The sequence below is a fragment of the Agelaius tricolor genome, unplaced genomic scaffold (assembly GCF_023055355.1).
Source record: "Agelaius tricolor isolate 1412-34295 unplaced genomic scaffold, bAgeTri1.0.p SCAF_7, whole genome shotgun sequence".
Taxonomy (NCBI): domain Eukaryota; kingdom Metazoa; phylum Chordata; class Aves; order Passeriformes; family Icteridae; genus Agelaius; species Agelaius tricolor.
Window position 1 is genome coordinate 34,897,542 of NW_027269267.1, and position 18,219 is coordinate 34,915,760.

Here is an 18,219-nt window from a genome sequence, read left to right on the forward strand (position 1 = left end):
CTGGGAAGGGAGGAATCACTGCACAGCCTCTACCCCAACTTCTCTTCAAAACCGCTCACACGCTTCATGGCAGACGGTTTCAAAAAGCAGCCTGTGACTTTTCAGGCAAAATTTCCAGCAACAATTTTTAAGATAGTAATAAACATAGAAGAGCTTGATATCAATGAGTTTTTCAATAAGTGCCCTGAAACAAAAACCAAGTTATTTGTCCAGGTGACAGTAAACGTAGCAACCTATTTAAAATGAGCAAGGTCCGCGTTTTTTTGAGGCATGGGCAAAAGTCGTACCAGTGAATCCCATGGAGGCGCCTTCCCTCGATTGCCTGCGGAGCCCATCTTCATCGTGGAAATCAATGTAAACAAGGTCTATTGCTTGAAGGCCAAATGCCTTTGCTGTGACTATGATTTTTTGCCTGGCATATAGAATATCGTGAGTTTCCTTACTGCTTGTTGCACCTGAGAAAATAACAAGAACAAAGAAAAGCTGACAAGAGCGTTTTAAACCTTTCTGTTTTAAATATTTCTAACGTTAAAAAAAAAAGGGGAAACTTTGAGATTATATTTAACTGATTTAGAAAATAGAAGAGGGATGTAAATCTATACCATAGAGTCAAAATTATACTCTTCTGAGGAAAAAAGATGCTTTAGCAAAAATAAAAAATAACGTCCCTTGAAACACTAGCTTATAAATTCAGATTTTGATTTAGTTTAAATCAGAAGTTGAAAGCCTGAGGTCAGTGGAAGCTTTGTCTGGTAAGGACTGCTGACTTGGCTAAAATGAAAGTAATTATTAGATTTTGCTATTTACTGAATGTACAGTGAGAGGCATTACAGCAAGTGAAGCTTTACACAAATTGATATACTGGGTCCAACTAAATGGTTAAAAAATTCACACTGAGAATAGAATTGCACTTTCCTTGGTTCTGATTCTTGTCACAACTGATGTCCTAAGCTGAATATTTAAGCTTTAGTATTTGAATGAAAAATTGATGGTAGATGACTTCTGAGAAGAAGCAAAAGTATTCATGAGACTTCATGTGCTCACAGGCTACCAGCTAAGCAATGTACTCATGTGAAGGCTAGTGGGAAAAAAATAATAACAATAATAACCATAAGGTTATTATTTAGATAGAGATTTTCAGTCTGTAAGGAATATTTTAGTAAAGCAATGCTGATTTTTACATTAACATACTTATTTTTAATGTAGAAGTTCATAGCTCTGGGCTTTTATCTTTAAATTAAATCAGAAGCTAAGTGCCCTCTTATAAAATAAATAGTGAAGCACTTTTTAATTTTTAGGAAGTCTAATAGTGCTTTCATTTGAATATGTGGCTGTATTGCCATGTGACAACTTTAAAATAAATTTATGAAAGCAAAATGTAGCAGGAGAGTATTTGTGCTTGATGTCAAAAGCCTGAGTGACAGTTGTATGTAAAGAAGTGGTGAAGCAGACACCAGAATTTTAGGACTTTCAAATGTAGTTCTAAAAAGCATGTGAATGTTGCTTATGCATACAATATTTTAAAATTATTTCAGAGACTCAACAGGGTGAAGGTTTGTTTTGTTTGTCTGTTTTGGGGGTTTTTTTGGTGTTTTTTTAAAATTAACTTCTGGTACTGACTGGCAAAAAGCACAAGGAAGTCTCGGTGCCCTGTAGCACAAGGACCTTGTTTTAAATTGCCAGTGGTACATTCTGCACTGAAAAGAAATTAAGGAGTAAAATGAAAACATAAAATGCAGACTCAAGTGTCATTACTTTAATTATTGCTGTCAGAAATTTCACAGGCTTCTCCAAAGCAAATGCCATACATAAACATTTATAATAAAGAGGCAAGTAACAACCTATGCTGGCACGGAAATCCTCTCCTCCAAAGACAACTGCATCCAAATGAAAGCCAGCCTGGGATCCTGTTCTCAGTGCTTCTTCACAGACAGCCTTCAAATGAGAACAGAGCATTAATGTCTACAGAAATGCAGGATGCAGAGAGACTACAGAGGCTGTTACAGCAACTCAGTGTTATCAAAATCCTTCTGAGAATATTGCTCCTATTAAGCAAAGCCACTGTAGGTGCTCGACAATGCACAGTGCTTTAAAATGACTCAGCAAAAGAAAAAAGTATTTTGCTTTCCCTAAGCACCAAGATAGCAAATACTGGACATCCGTAACAGGTTCCCCACCTTCTGGTTTACATTATGCCCCAGGTGTTACTGTGACCACTACTTCAGACATTTATGTAGCAATATGAAACAAAACATTTGGCAAATATTGCTTAGCAACAAACAAAAAGTATTAAATTTGATTAGTTTGACAAGCAATATATCTGCATGAGAAACTGAAATAAAGATCAGAAACTCTTTTATGAAATAAATAATATTAATGGTTTACAATTATTACAAGTTCCTTACAAGATAGAAGATTTGCCACTTTAAAGCCTCCATCTACATATAACTAAAAATAAGATAAGGAAGTTAAAAATGCAACAAGTGCTGCAGAAAAGTATTCAAATAAAAGTAAAACATTTTTCTGCTGTAGCTTTTTTCATGAGGAGAGTAGTATTGCTATTTTTTATTGCTGTTTGGATAATATTAGTATCTTTTAAGGCTAAGGTACATGGAGAGAGACATGTAATTACCAGCTCTACTAACGGGTGTTCTTCTGTAGCAGCTGGTGGGACACAGAATTATTCTGTAACAGAGTGTGCTTTAAAAGGGAACTCTCCTGCCAGCATCAGCAACTGCAACATTAAACCTCCATTATAAAATACTGTAGGTGAGGAAAAACCTCAATGGCTTAATATATGATCTAATTCTGTGTTTGCACACTGGACAGGAGTGTGTCCATTTGGTTATGGCTTTATCATGCTCGTAGATAGGTGAGTGTGTGCTGTAAGATAAATGGCTGTATCAAACGATCAGGCTGCCTGTGAGGTACTTCTGGAGGGACTTCTGATCTGTGTGTCCTCAGCTGGTCTGAAACTTTTCCCTTAGAGCTTGGGAGGGGAATGCAGAGTTCCTCGTGCATGCACGAGCTCTTCTGTTTCATTACCATGTTGCCTTGCCATTCTGAAAAACCTGGACTTGATAGTAAGGGCTGGGGAGTGATTTATATTAAAATGAAATTAATAAATTAGATTTGATCTAAAATTACCCTAAAAAATGAGCATGTTCTTCAGGTATTTTCAAAGTTACTTCTGTGTCTAATCTCAGCATTAAACACTCCATCATACAGACAAAGAAATGATAACATGGAATTTGGTTGTAACATTATTAGTAGAAACCATTATAAAGAAGCAAGTTTAGCAATAGTGAGATGATATTAACTCTTATTTCAAACTAAGTGTTACACAAAAGTTGTGTCTGACAGCTACTAAATAGCCTGCAACACTGAGTATTCCAAATCTTTGGAGAGGCCTTTTTCCACTCCAAGTGTGTTCAAAACAGTAACAGGAATGAAGAGAGGTTTTGATATTTGTTGTGGACTGTCTGGAACTGTTCTATCACTGGAATACTTTGAATTTATGAAGGCCTTTACAATACAAATATCAGAGTTCAACGTGCAAATGTTTTTGGGGATTGAACAATATGTTTTGTATTTTTTAACCTCTTTTCCTTGGTGAAATCAGGGAGAGACTGAGGAGTATTCTGCTTATCCTAGTTTGCTGAGATGGCAAAATATGAACACTTCAAGACTTTCTTACCTTAAAATTGAGCAAGCCCATTGCAGTTTCCACAAAGGGGATAAAATTCATTGGTTCTACAAGTGTTCGGCCTTTTAGGTGATGTAAGAATTTGTCTGAAAACTAAAACTAGACAGAATGAGCTATCAGAGGCAAAAAAAGAACAGTCTACATGTATAAACAACATGGCAAATATTCACCTGACTGTAACAAACACCCCTCCCCAGCCCAAAACCTGATAACTAAAAAAATTAGAACAGCTTATAACAAGGCCTGTGATCTGAAACGGCAGCATTCTCATACATTTCTAAATTTGGAGGCTGGTTTGCAAGGAAAAAAAAATTTAAAAAAATTCCAAGCTTAGCACCTCTCACCCTGGCTTAGTGAAATGCAAATCCGTGGGCTGTGGAAAACAATGAAGTGCTGCTGTACCTGAGGTCCGGTTTTGTTTCAGGTCCAGCACTGCCATCACTGGAAGCACTCCCCAGCCTTCTAAGTGGCATCCGTATTATTCATTACGGCACCGTTACCCTTTTGTTCAATAGGCTTTTCTTCATAATTTTTTAGCTTACCTAGGAAGGCCTTAAAAAGGAAGTTTAATTCTTTGAAGACCAAAGCTTGCCAATTTTTTCCATGAGACCAGTTCACAGCTAGCTCTGAGCTGCCAGTGGGGTAGCCCAAATTCCAAAATCTATCATCTGGAAACATACAAAAGCTCTTGCACAGATTTTTCCCCTTTCAAAAGGGGAAAAAAAAAAAAAAAAAAAAAGGAGGGGTTGAACCTTCAGCCCTATATTGTAAATGTCTTATGTCTGTCCAGATCGAGTAATTTGTGTCAAGATAAACATATTGCAGGTACTGCAAAAATGTTGGTAAATAAAGACAAAAATCACATATGCATATATTTTAAATTTAAGGAATATTCAACTATTAATGGATATCAAAGGAAAGGGAATTTTAATCATCTCTCCATTCAGTCTCAGTTGGGTAAATCATATCTAAGAGATTTGCATAAATATAAACCATCAAAGACTTTTCATCTTCAAAGGGGGTTTCAAGACCCTATAAGCTTTGTACTGTAATCATCGCAGGTCACAACCCTGCAGGAATAAGGCTGCTATGGCAACATAAAAAACTAATGCTTAAGGCTTAGCATAATATTCTGACTAATAGAAAGGAAACTCATTTTAAAAGCTGGCAGCCTATTTACCAGAAGCTGGATTAGAGGTGTTATTTCCCCTTTTAGCTTCCCCCCACCACCCCTCCCCAAAAGAAGGAAAATCTAATCACCCAGATCTTGAAAAAAAAAAAGCTTTCCAGCAATTTGCAGTAACTTTACAATTAGGCCAAAATAAATCACAGCTTTCTCCAATGAAGAATTCTGCCCCCCATCTCTGCTCTGCATCATCATCATGGCCCTCTTGATAACTTTTTTTTTAGTGAAGAGAATTCCACTCAAAAATGTGCAAGGAGAAAAAAAAATCAATTCACTCTGTACAGTATGGCAGGTTACTACAGTGACAGAAAACAGTAAAGTTCACCCAGGCAAATGCAGAAAATGAGTAATATAATGGTATCAGTATATCTTCTTAAGACTCTTACCTGGTTTTAATTTTTTTAAGAGGAAAAAAATGCTACTGTGTGTATATTTTAGGTGCAAGTTAAAGAGCAGAGATCTTGTTTTATTTTAAAATATTTTAAAAGTCACACTCCTGGAATTTTTGCTATCTTTTGTTTTGAAGGTAAAGCAAAAAAAAAGAGCACATTTAATTAAATATTGCCTCCCTTTCTTTCTCTTGTAAAAGATTTGCAATAAGCACCAATACAAAAGGTAACGAGTGGAGAAGTTTCAATTAATTTTTTTTTTTTTCAAAAGGAGACGATTAAATGTTTCCGGCCCGGTAAAGTGTTCATTTCAGGGAGAAAGGGAAAAAAAAAAGAAGAAGGCGGAGGAAAAAAAAACCCACAAAGCTTGGGGAGGGGATGAAGTAGCAAGGCCTCAGCAATTCTTTCAATTCCAGTGCACACCCAATAGTGTGTCGGGAAGAATGCACACTGGTCGGGATTTGTGGGAGAATTGTCCCGCCACAAAGGGGGGAGAGTTACGCTTGTTATAGTCCAATAAGCCATGCCAGTCAAACAAGTACCCACACTAGGGACAAAAGGAAAGCAAGAGATTCTCACACAAAAGAAAACAAGTAAGCCCATCTTTTAGTTGTGCATCAGCCTCCAGGTTTTCTGCTGCACATAAATAAAAATGAAGCGGGGGGAGCGGGTGTGCGTGGGGGGAAAGAAACAGCTTCTGGGAGGCTGAAAAATCATGTTGGAGTGAAATTTTTGAGGATTGGGAAAAGAAGGCAGCGGCGTTAGGCAGAGTATGCTCTTTGTGTGCAAAGGTTGGGCAAAGGGAGAGCGAAGCAAAAGAAGGACAGTGATGCAGATGCTTCTGGGGTTGGCTTGTTTTCCATGATGGAAATAAAAGTTAGCCAGAGGGAAGGTGGAAGAGGATGAGGTGACAAAGAGCCCTGGCACCCCATCTCCCTGCAAAACCTACTTGGTGGCAGCAAGGGCTCTGCCATTTTGGTATCATGAATATTCATCACTGACAAGTTCTGTCTAACACTTACACAGCTGTAAACCCTGAGAGGTGCACTCTGGTTAATTTAATTACCCATTGGTGGAAGGGGATGGAGAACTTTCCATGGAGGCCAAAGGGGCAGCGCCACGGCACGGACGGGGCCTGCCCCAGACCCGGCAGACAGGGTTGAGCTCCGTGGTGTGCTCAGGCCCATCTCCATGGCCTGATCAAGGTTAGATGCTGAGATTAAAACAGACCCTAATACGCCTGCCTGCCTTTCATCACAGCTTGCACGCATGCTAGTTGCTCAGCTAGCGGTTTGCAAAAAATATGAAGTGAATAATTAAGCATTATTCCTTTCTGGTGTGTTGCAGCAATAATGGTATATCCAAACAAGCATCCCTCTTTTTTGACAATTAAAACAATTATAGCATAATTAGGCCTATTTCAAAGTTTTCTTAAGTAATTTGACATGCCAACCATTTACATTTCAGGTTTTTATTGGCTGAAAAGTCAGTTGTGAAACACAAACACACCTGTCAGCAATTAAAAAGGAAGAAGTAGAGAACTGTTCAGGAAATAATATCTGTGCTAATTAAAAACACTAGTTAAAAGCTTCCTGTTTGTTCCTCCAGTTGCCCCAAGGAGTGACCTTCCCCCCAACCCATTTTTTCATATGTTGCTAACACGGTTTCCCATCTCCTGCTTCCAATGCATGTAACTAAGGCTCTTGGACAGACAATAATTTTGCTTGTTAGGGTAGTCTGAGAAGAGTCAGGCACTTACCCTTCTCCTTTTGATAATATATTCTGACAGCAATATTGGTTCTTTGTCAGCCGTGGGAGAAATACACCTGGTTTTCTTTATAAATGTGTTCCATATATGCTTTTTATACAGCACATCACACACACACATTTAAGTGGATGCACTGCCCAATTACCTCAGCCAAGCAACAACATCATATGGCATTTGCAGCCCTCCTCTTAACTCACAGTCATTCATCTCTGTGCCTGGGTGAACTTGGCCCAACAGCTTCAGTCAAAAGCTACTGTGTTGTTGGTACTCACCCATCTTATTTCCTCAACATTTTCAACCTTTGGCAGCATCATGCTTGAAGGCAGCGTCTTGGACTGCAAAAGCACCTCTAGATCTTCTTCTGCAAGGCCGCTGGACACGGAGTTTATCCTGACACACTTTTCACCATGGCCTAAGTCAAACTCTTCAAGGGTTTTCACGATGTTCAGTCTTGCTTCTCTCTACATTATATATGAGTTCAGATGCACAAGAAAAGAAAAAGAAAGCATATTTTCTATTGACAGAAAAACGCACTGGGAAGAAAACTTGTTGAAGTGACTTGGGGGAAAAGCTAGACAGCCAATATAGTGGTTTCCTCAAAATGTCGGTCACTTTTGGACTTTATTGAAGCAGTCATCACCAGAACCTCACAATTTTACCTTCCTCTTTCCTGTTTCTTTTTAACTGGTAAAGTCAATGCATGGGGTTTCTACCACTTGCAGAAAACAAGACTTTTGTGTCTGCTAGTGCTGAACATGTGTAACAAACACAAATCTTTATGCTAACATAATGTATTGCACTAACTATCTGCTCTCTCAAAAATGGCATATTCTTAAATTTGCATTAAAAATTAATTTTTGTAATTTAGCTCTGTAATTTTGCCTGAATGTCAAAAAGTTCAGACATATATATATATACCTCTTTGGTTTTCCTTTACTCCATGTATTCAAAGTGCATTAAAGGCAGTAATAGAATTCACAACATGCATATAAAAACAACACTGAACTAACTCCAAGGTTTTTCTTAGACCACATGAAAGGGCATTCTGTTGGCACAAAATAAAATCTCCAAAGACACACACTTCCTCTGGTTGTTTGCTATTTTTGTGAAAGTAAATTTACAAATCTGTTTAATGGTTGATTTGCATGAAGAATACTGGCATACTTTTCTGAAATGAAATGCATTTCTTGGCCTGGAGAAGGGGGTAGGGTTGAAGGAAGGTGCTAGGCTCCTTGCTTCCTGCCAACTGAAGTTTCAACCCCAAATTCCTTCCACTCACCAACAGCCCCTAACAAATTTGCATTGTCAAAATGCACACTTATCATTTCATTTGTGAAGAGTTTTTATGGGGCTAATAAAACTTTAAAGCTCCTGAGCCATGGAGGCTCAGGAATGACTTTAACAATATGCAGTTGCTGAATAGAGATGCTTTTCAAGAAAAAAGGCAAACTCAAGAGGAAAAAAACAACAAAAAGAAATCATCAAAGTTAATATCCAGGCTAATACAAATCAGCAAGAGAGCACATGACAGTAGATTTAAACCAGACGGATGCAGACCTCTGCCGGCAAGAGGGGCAGAGGTGGTTTCCCAATGTGGTCTGAGTTAAACAGTGTGAGGGAACAGTAGCTTACAGTTGTCAGGACCGATGAGAACAGGGTCTCCCAGACCAGTTTAAGACAGCTCTGCAGTGTACTGATTTACAGGGCTGGGACCCCTGATAATTAGGGTAAGTTTAGAGAAAAGCAATAGGTGGCTCTAACTGGTTAAAAGGAAGGAATAATGAAGCAGAAAGTTAATGAAATCTGAAGCAAACAGCCTTCAGCTTGGGGCTCCTAGCTGTGCTCCTCCCAAGGCTGGGAGCATATGCCTGTTAATGGGACAGACGGGAACAAGGCACCCATGTATGCATCCCTGGGCTGCCATCAAGGGGCACCTTCAGAGGGAATTTCTGGAAAATGCAACCCAAAACACGTGAGCTGCTGTGAATGGACTCTGTCTGGAGCCATTAGGAAAGCCACATAAACATGCATGCAGTTTAGTACAAACGCGTCCAGCTGGAAGACAGCTCCGGCCCGTGGCTGTCTGAAATGGCTCTTCCAAATTTGGTCAACCCAACTGTATGATGCCAATACTGGGAAATACAAATCCCCTATGTTTTCCTTCTCTGACTCAGGGTAACGGGTTTCTAGGGCTGAGCTGAAAGCTTCTGGACATGATGCAGAAGGGTAGCTTAAAATCACACTCCAAACCAATTTATGCTTTTAATTAAAGTCAGATTATCACCGTTTCAGCACACACCGATGCAATTTGCAAAAGAGAGATCTTCCCAAAGTATCCTCTAAGGCTGCACTCAATTCCAGCTGAAGGCACATCTCCAGCAAACTTGCAGCCTAATTTGTTATGATTTTTTTTCAGAATATAATAATGAGCACTAGACCATTTCATATCTGTTTTTCTCCTCAGTCTGTAAACTCCCTTCCCAAAAAAGACAGATCGTGTCTTTTTAGGTATATTTCCATACAAAACACTTATTAACAGGCTGTTGCTGTTATCAATTTACATAAACTAAATGTGCAGCCCTCTGGTACGTATCCCAAAAATAACCAACAACTTCACTGAATTTATACCAACCAACAAACATGGGGAGGGGGTTGATGTTTTTTCCCATATTTTAATAGAAAATATGTTGCTATGTTAGTTAACACACCCATGCCATCTGTTGGGTTGAGAATTGATGCGTTTTCTTAGAACCGCTCTGTATTAGATCTGTCTGCCTAGATACCCCAGGAATGGAAATGTTTCCTTTCCATGATATAATAGTTCTAGTCACTATAGTTTCCACAGTAAGAATCAATTTATGTTTTTAACTGTGGAACAAACTGATGGGACCTGGTTGCCAAAGCCAGAGCTTGTGAGTGGGCTGACTGTGCCTACCCTTCCTACAATGGAGAAAATCTGACTAATGTTAGTAGGGAGTATCAGGTTCCCATAAAGGTTTCCAATAAAACATTTCATGGGTAAATAAAAAAATTATATACTAAAACCTTTGACCAAATGTATTAAAAACATGGAGAAAAGGGAGAGTCCTTTCTGCCTCATTAGGCAGGGAAATGTAGAGGCTATTCTTATTGAAGAATTTGTGCAACAGCTAAAATCCTAAGCTAGATAAACTACTCCAAAATTGTAACAGAGAAAAATGTAGTCCTTGATACCTTTCTGCCTTATAATATAATATCCTTACTGCCAAGAATGGAAAAACTAGAATTTTTAAGGAATGGTGAGAAAAATATTTGCCCTGTTCTTCATATGAGAACTACAACATCAGATAGTACTTTGTCATGAAGTAATAGCTGATAAAGAAATAAACCAAATCATTAAGTAAAATATTTCATGCTCAAGTAGCTTGGGATGGTGATATCCTCCTTGGGTCCCATGTGAGCTGGGTTCTTTATCAAACTGAACAAGAGAGAAAGACAACAGAGAGCTTCATGGTAAATAGTGATGCTATTAAAATGCTTTATATTTGTGCTGGAAAGCTCACTGAGGAAAAAAAATGGTTGGTTAGGGTGGCTACTTTAGCACCCCTTCTGTCTGACTCTGAGGAGGACACAGGAAGAGGTTCATTATCATGTGCAGCTAGGCCAACTGGTGAAGATAAAGGTTTCGGTGACGCAGCATTGCTGACAAATCCATTGCTACCCAAACACACACACACACACACACACACACACACACACCGAAATTAAAAATGGGAATACGCACATTGCCGACTCCACTGGCACCCATTAAACCTAATAACTAAGCATTCTCATGAGTTTCTAGCTCTGAATTATCAAATCTGCAAAGAAAACAACATCCGTCCACTTTTACACTCCAGTGGAAGAGGTGGTCCCTCGCGGCAGGGCTGCGCAGTCTCGCCATCTGGAGAATAAATCGAGTGTGAAGTACAGTATAGTTTGGGACCAAGCTCCGTGGCGGCAGCCCAGCAGTTAGTTCATTAGTCCCAAACTTGCGGGGATTAGTGCGGTATCAGCTCTACTGTCGGATGGGATCAGGCAGGCAGAGCGCGAGACTCGGGGAAGGGGGTGGCGGCAAAGAGGGAGCCCCTTGGGCTTCTTGATAAAACCACACTGTATTAGTGCACCTGAATGTGTGCTTTTGGTAACAGTATTTGAAAACAGCTTCCCATCATGTGAATCAGTACCTTTTCCATTTCTCCTTTTTTTCTTTGTCTCACCTTTTTTTTCCTGTACGTTATTTGTCAAAACATAGAAATTTCCACTTCAGAACAGAAAAACTAAAGAAGAAAAAATGCCACAGAGCTGGAAGTTCAGCCACCCACTCACCTTGCACACACTATTAATACAGCAAAAGATGGTCAAATTAACAGCAGATGGAAAAATTATATTTTCTTCTTTCTTTTCTAACTGGTACAATTCCCTACAATTCTGCTTTTCATCACTTTTTTCTAGATTTCTAGACCTACCCGATTTTGAGGACAAAATCCCTGTTTTGCTTTATTTTTCTTGCCTAGTCTTCCCCCTCTTTTTCTAAAGACCTCCAGGTCTTAGTTTAAAGATAGTGGTCATACTTAAATATATGCTTGTATATAGATCCCATCCTGTTAACATCTTTTGGTAACAGTTCTTCATGTGGAAATGTAAATATATGATGCACTAAAATGGCAGGCCAGAATCTGTCATCCTCAATGCCATAATAAGTTGGCATGTTTCAAATAAGAGAGGAAAAATTAATTACTATAATCACAATTCAAGTTCTTTTTTTGTGACATGTCTGACATGGTAAAAACATACAATTATGTGGTAATGTTAATTCCTTGGAGTGGTTTGTTTACAGAACTTGACATTGCTGAATCTTTTGTCACTTGTATTAGTGCATGCCATACAAATGCATGTCACAAATAAGATTTTGCAGAAGAGCACATACACATTATATACCTATAGTAGCTTTTGTGCATAATAGAGTTTCTGCAGGGGGAAAGTCTGACAGCTTCTCCATGCATAACTCTCCATCAATGAATGCCATACAGAATGATAGCATACAAATGCCATTTAGTTTCAAATTCACAAATGGGATTGGCAAGAGAAAAAACAAGTTACATTTGTTTTTAAGGAAACAAAGAGAACCATAAATGGGGAGCAGAGTGCTTCTGAGAGCAGCAGGTACTTGTCTCATGAGACTTGCTTTCTACCTTACATATATCAGGTGCTCATGAGAATAAATCTTTGAAATGGCAACTATGTATTTCTAGTTAGTCTATTTTTTTTAGTCTAGTTAGACTGAAAAACTGAAAAACTGTGCTGTAAAATATGCTCAAAGCCTCCAGGAAGTGGTCATTAAATATTTTCTTATTTTTACCTCTGAGCAGATAATCAGCTAACAAGTTTTAAAGATTTAAGAAATTTTAGAACACATTTTCTTTTCGTTCAAAATGGAACACACCAAACCCACCATGTAACTAGTCCTGAAGGAAAAAAGGGGCAGGAGTGAGGAGAAGCAGGGAGAATAGAGTCTCCATCATGTATGTTGCAGTCTCTCCTCTGTATTTCAGGTAAACATACGTTTTAGCATACAGCAAGACACTGATTTTGCTGATACTGTTTCCTGAAATCTTCATATTATTTCTTTAATAATTATTTGGTCTTTTTTTTCTTTCTTTTTTTTTTTTTCTTTTGTTTAATACCAACCTTTCCACTTGTCTGAAAAAGATTCTTCATGACATCAAAATGAGTCATCTAACTCTGTGCACTTCTAGCATCTGCTGCTTTTCTCTCTGCTCTGCTAATTGTCCTTACATGCAGTACATGGTCTAACAACACTAAAATGATGCAAACGTCAGTAGCAGTCAGCATTGTGAACTAAGCAGCAATTTAATTATGCTCTGCTCAGGAAACCAGATTTTTTGCCTATTTCTCTAGAAGTTCCTTTTAAGGTCTGGGAACACATCAGTGCACTTATCAACAATAGCTACCCTGTATTTTTAAAATATAAAATCTCTAAAATCTGTCCAGGAGCAGCTGGGAGTGCTTGCTGCCATGTCAGCCTAGGAAACCTCTCCATCCCTCTACCAGCGTGGACAATGTGGATCCTGAAGATATTAGGTGGGGGTCTATCCAGCACCATCAGAGTTGGGCAATTTCCACATATGGTGGTCAGGTGGCCTGTCCTGAGATGCTTTCAATGTGGAGAACCAGTGAACAAGAGCCTGAGGTTGTCTCAGCCAGCAGCCAGGAGCCACGGCTCAGGAATCCCAATAGAGCTTTAGGGGTGCTCAGCTATGTCAGTACTAAATTTCTGCTGAGTCTGACTGTCCAAGGATGTGGATTTGAATGCAACAGCAAGATATTTCCACAAGTTGTCATCAAGGCATTTTTCTGACTTGCACATATCTCAGAGAAATTTAAACAGAGGCCAGTAGGCTGCTAGAGTGAACTGGCACATAGAAATATTCACATAATATGAGGGCTGAGTATAAACGTTTCAGTAGCAAAAATGATACAGCACAGTATATGTGTATGTGTGTCTGTGTTTACATAAACACAGAGACAGGCTTATACCTTAAGATTATGTGTACAGAAATGTTCCAAGAGGTTTTTAGTGACAGTAATATATACAGCAGCTTAAATAAATCAAAGTTTTGTTCATGCAGGTAGGCAGCTATTCTTCTGTCTGCCAACTTTTATAAACACTTACAAAAGAGATGTAAACAACCTTTCAATTAACACAAATCAAGCTAGCACTAATTTAAGCTGGCTGCAAGAAGTAGTCTCTTTGCTTTTTCCCCCTGGCTTTCTGAAGATACTTTTTGTTTGTGACAGATTAGCATCACAAATGAAAATTCTTTAGAAGCATTAGTGTTAATTAGTCTTCCTGGACAGTCCAAATGAGCTACTGAATGATGAAATAAGGCCACAAAATATACAATCTAATAAATCAGTTTAAAAAAGGGTTATACTTTTCTTTCATCTGAACTTAACAGTATGTTAATTTTTATTTAAAAAATATTACACTTTTAAGATGTATTTACTTGGCAGTATGTAATAGATAGCTATGGAAAATTTAGACATCTATTTTTTATTTTTACAAGTGCATAATTTTGTTAATGCTGATAATGAAATGCACTGCTGTCTGTCAAAAGTACATATGCTTTAGCAAACTATCAATCCCTCTTCAGCAGCTGATTTCAGATGATTCTAAGTGAGATATAGATAAAATGTTTTAAAGATTGGCAAATTATTGCCTCAATTACTTAATAAATCGGTAGAAAAAAAATACTTAAAGCCAAGAGAGGTAAACAGAGGTTTTCTGAAAAAATCCTAACTAGCTAGAAATTTATGCCTGCTTTTACTGGAGGAGACAGTGTCTGCCCTAAGCTGCTTAATAGTTCCTAGGAACAAGGAAGACATTAAGAAAAATCAGGTTAGGTGTGCCATGGCATTTTTTATCCTTCCTCTTCTCGGGAACAAACTTTTCCCAGCATACCTACAGTCTCAATAGAACTATTGTTTCAAAGAGATGGCTTGAAATGACAGTTGTATTTCTGGTGGTGTGCAAACACTGATTAACAGCTCTTATCTCAGTTTTCATAAAGTGCCTTATCTGCATCAGTAAATTAGCAAATTAATATTCTGTAATGTGATCAAAGCCCTACAGAATGCCCTGAGTCCAAGTGTTCACAGTAAAACTGTAATGGTACAAAAAAAGCTCTCAACTCTTCATTTTCAACTTACATTTTAAAGTTAAGTGGTGTCACCTTGTAGATGCATATCTTTCCATGCAGTGGGGATTCAAGACCAGAACTGGTCACTCAGGTGTCTTACACTGGGAAAGGCACTCCCAGAAGTTCTCCCACCAGATGGGTTCTTGAGACACTTAGAAGAGGACTTCTGAAACCTTCTCATACCAGAGGCATTTTTTTAAAGCAGAAATTACCTCATGTATACTGCATATGCCCTTGTGAGATCATGCCATTCATATCAATTTCCATGTAAAGACCCTCTGAGAAAATCTATTCCTCTGGATGAATTTAGTTCCTAGCTTCACCTGAAGGTTTTGAGTCAGCTGCCCACAAGGCACAACTGCCCATGTACATCCAGACTCTCCTTTGGGGGACTGAATCATCTATTTCCTAAAAACCACAGTACAGGTGTGGTTTCAGAGAGAGATCTCTTCAGGCATCATGCCCAGAGAGTGGTTTGGGCAGGAGTGCACCAAGTTCAGCAGCTCCCACCCTGCTCCTGTGACGCTGCTCCAGCAAAGCCTGTGTCCCTCCAAATACCCACATGAGCTGTCTTGCCAAGCCCCAGGGTGTGCAACACATCCTCAGTTAAAGTTTAAAAAACCTCATGGTGGTATGCCACCCTGGTCATAGGCTGGAAATCAAGAAAAAAACACCCAAACTCCAACCATACTACAAACCTAGCTACTCCATCAAAACCCCATGAGGAGACACAGGGCACCCATGTGCTACTCATGCATCACTGCACTTAGTCTGCTCCAGAGATGTGCCCCTATGCCATGTGGGCACACATGGCACTCTGCCACACTAGGTGAGGGCAGCAGGGATCTCTCCTTGGATCTCACACATTTTAGCATTGTAGAAGTAGCCTGGAACTGCAGTAATTACTTCTGTGGGAGAATAACGTTACGGGATGTTCAACACAGGAAGCTTTGATCTAACGAGCTTTGCACTAAATTGACACAACTCTTGCCTTCATGCACAGCAAACTTGTTTTATAATTTTATTTCCCAGCCAGTGCTCACCTCAACAAAGATCCACCTCACTAAGCTGGATTTTGCCAGAGATCCTTCTTCTTTCTCTAGTAGAAGAAGGGCTTGTTTTTGATAGAAATCCCACTTGCATGGGTGACTGGGGTGAGTCAAGGACCCAACAATCCCACTTCACCCCAAATGCAGGTTTTAGCACATCCTGCAGGCAGCATTTGCTCAGATACTCCATATGATGAGGCAAAGCCCACTACACCTTCTGGCAGAGTCCCTGAAGGATGGGCAGTGGTACAAAAGCAGTCGTCCTCCCTTCTTTCCGCCCCCACACCCCAGAAGTGGGAGAGGGGAAACAGCACCAGAACATCATGTCCCATGTGTCCCCATATTGGCAGACAGTGATCCCTGATACAAAATAAAATTGTTAAAAATAAACTCCATGACTCATGTATTCATGGCAAGGAGTATGAACCTTTTGGAAATGAATTCACTTGTGTTCTGTGGTCTAAACAAAACCTGACAATGTGAATTTTTCCCTGCCTAGACCTGTGATTGGTGTCAAAGGAACTGAGATTTTTCTCCAGTTTCAAAGTGGGACCTGAGAAGGTGGTTGTTTTCTAGCTCAGATCTCTGCTAATCCTTCAGGATTTTAGGTGGTATTTGTACATGACTGATAGACGTATTGTCCTGGTACAGTACAATACACACCTTTATAGACATGATGAGAATTGTTTACTCGTATTCTTCAAAATAGTGATTAAGTTCCTCATTTAGATATTCCTGATGGCAGTGGAATAAGTTATTAGACCTTATAACATTTCCTTCCCTAAGATTTTCTTCAACTTACTTCCCTGATGAAATAAATTATTTTTAAATGCTAGGTTGGCTGAGAAGGTGCTCCTCAGTGGGGCTTCTGGAATATCTATGAAGTTTAAAGCAAAGTTGGTGCATATTTCCCAATAAAATGATAAAATAAACCAATATATTATTATTTCTGCAAAATCTAAGCAGTTCCTACCCTCTTCTGCTTATTCCCATTCCATGCCCTGCTTTTTCCTTATGCAAGCTTTTCCAATCAACTTTTTCTCAAGCTGAGATGCAAACTGGATCACTGAAGCAATCCCATTAGAGAAATGGGTTTTTCAGGCTTTTCTGTGTGGGAGAGTAGGATTTTGTTTTTTACCCCAGCCTGTTAAATCAGTCCTGTTTACAGCCTGGCCAAACAAACAATTGCACCACTACAAGCAAGGGCATGGCAAAGGAAGACAACAAGCAGCTAGGAAGGGCAACATGGAAAAAGGAACTTCTTGAGCTGTTTTTGTTTTTCTTTCCACCACAGCCCAGCCAGCTGAGCACCCAGTTGCAGCACTGTTGCACCTAATTTGTGCCCATGAGGAGAGTAGTAGGTAGTAGGTAGGACTCAAGCAAATGCACTCATCCCTTAACAACCCTCACTACAAGCCCCCATTCTTATATCTATGTCCATTTCACCATAAAATTACCTCAGCATAACCAACAGGGGCATCTGGAAGCAGAGCACCTTGTTAAATTATTGATTACTTGACTAACACAACTTTGGCCTTCATTTATGTGGTTCCCTTCATAATATTTTTCCAGACCTGAATATGCAGGACTCCTTCTACCTGTGCTTTTGTTAGCTACCCTTGCATCTGTCCAAATCTGACACGAATTTTATTCACTTCAAGCAGACTGTCAGGGTTTGAGTTCAAATTCATTACACATGGCTTATCAGGTATTTTCTCTCACTTTCTGGACAATGACTCTGTCAAATGTAGTGTAAGTAAAAGACTAATAAGAAAGTGGGTTCAGCTTTGAACCATTTCTATAAACATACAATAAATGCTGGGGTCAGCCTGGACTTTGTACTGATTTAACTACTTCAGATTTATTTGACACCAATAACATTAAGTTGATGCAACGCTCTGGCAAGAAACTATTTGCTAAAATGCTACTAGCAATATAATTTATTCTCCTGTGTGAATAAAATTCATGGACAATCAGGATTTTACAGCAATATAACTGCATTAATACAGTACTGCTGCTTTGTTTATCTTATATTAATTTTAAACCAACAGTGATAAAATAGAATTCAGTGTTTACAAGTTTGGCACCCATTAAACTGCCTTTTTTCTCACTTTCTTTTCCTCTTGTATTTTTGCCCAACTTGCTTTATTGTTGTGTAACTGTCTGAACAAAGTATGCAGTTAGCAATTTTTTTTTGTCCTTTTGACTTGATATGATATCATTCTTGTTCTGAATGAAGGACTGCCATAAGAAAAATGTGAAAATGTGCTCTACTTACCTGAAAAAATCTCTTTTTTGGGAAACTGTTCTGCTTTACTTGCTAACCTGTTTATATTTTTTTATTTCCCCAGTGATAATGTGTTTTCTATTGAGAACAGA

General features: G+C 38.9%; 1 protein-coding gene and 1 long non-coding RNA gene across 4 annotated transcripts in view; one reads left to right on the forward strand and one right to left on the reverse strand.

Moving 5' to 3' along the window:
• LOC139591812 (uncharacterized) overlaps nucleotides 1-18,219 on the forward strand; it is a 74,313-nt gene that overhangs the window by 48,572 nt on the left and 7,522 nt on the right. The window lies entirely within an intron of this gene.
• The window catches only part of CLYBL (citramalyl-CoA lyase), a 166,950-nt gene that overhangs the window by 20,917 nt on the left and 127,814 nt on the right, over nucleotides 1-18,219 (reverse strand). For both annotated transcript variants that reach the window (XM_071430907.1, XM_071430908.1), the window contains exons 3-6: nucleotides 7,322-7,510; nucleotides 3,698-3,799; nucleotides 1,842-1,935; nucleotides 288-455 (exon numbers count right to left, since the gene is read on the reverse strand). In XM_071430907.1, coding sequence (XP_071287008.1) covers nucleotides 288-455; nucleotides 1,842-1,935; nucleotides 3,698-3,799; nucleotides 7,322-7,510 — 553 coding nt within the window. The remainder of the gene's footprint in view (nucleotides 1-287; nucleotides 456-1,841; nucleotides 1,936-3,697; nucleotides 3,800-7,321; nucleotides 7,511-18,219) is intronic.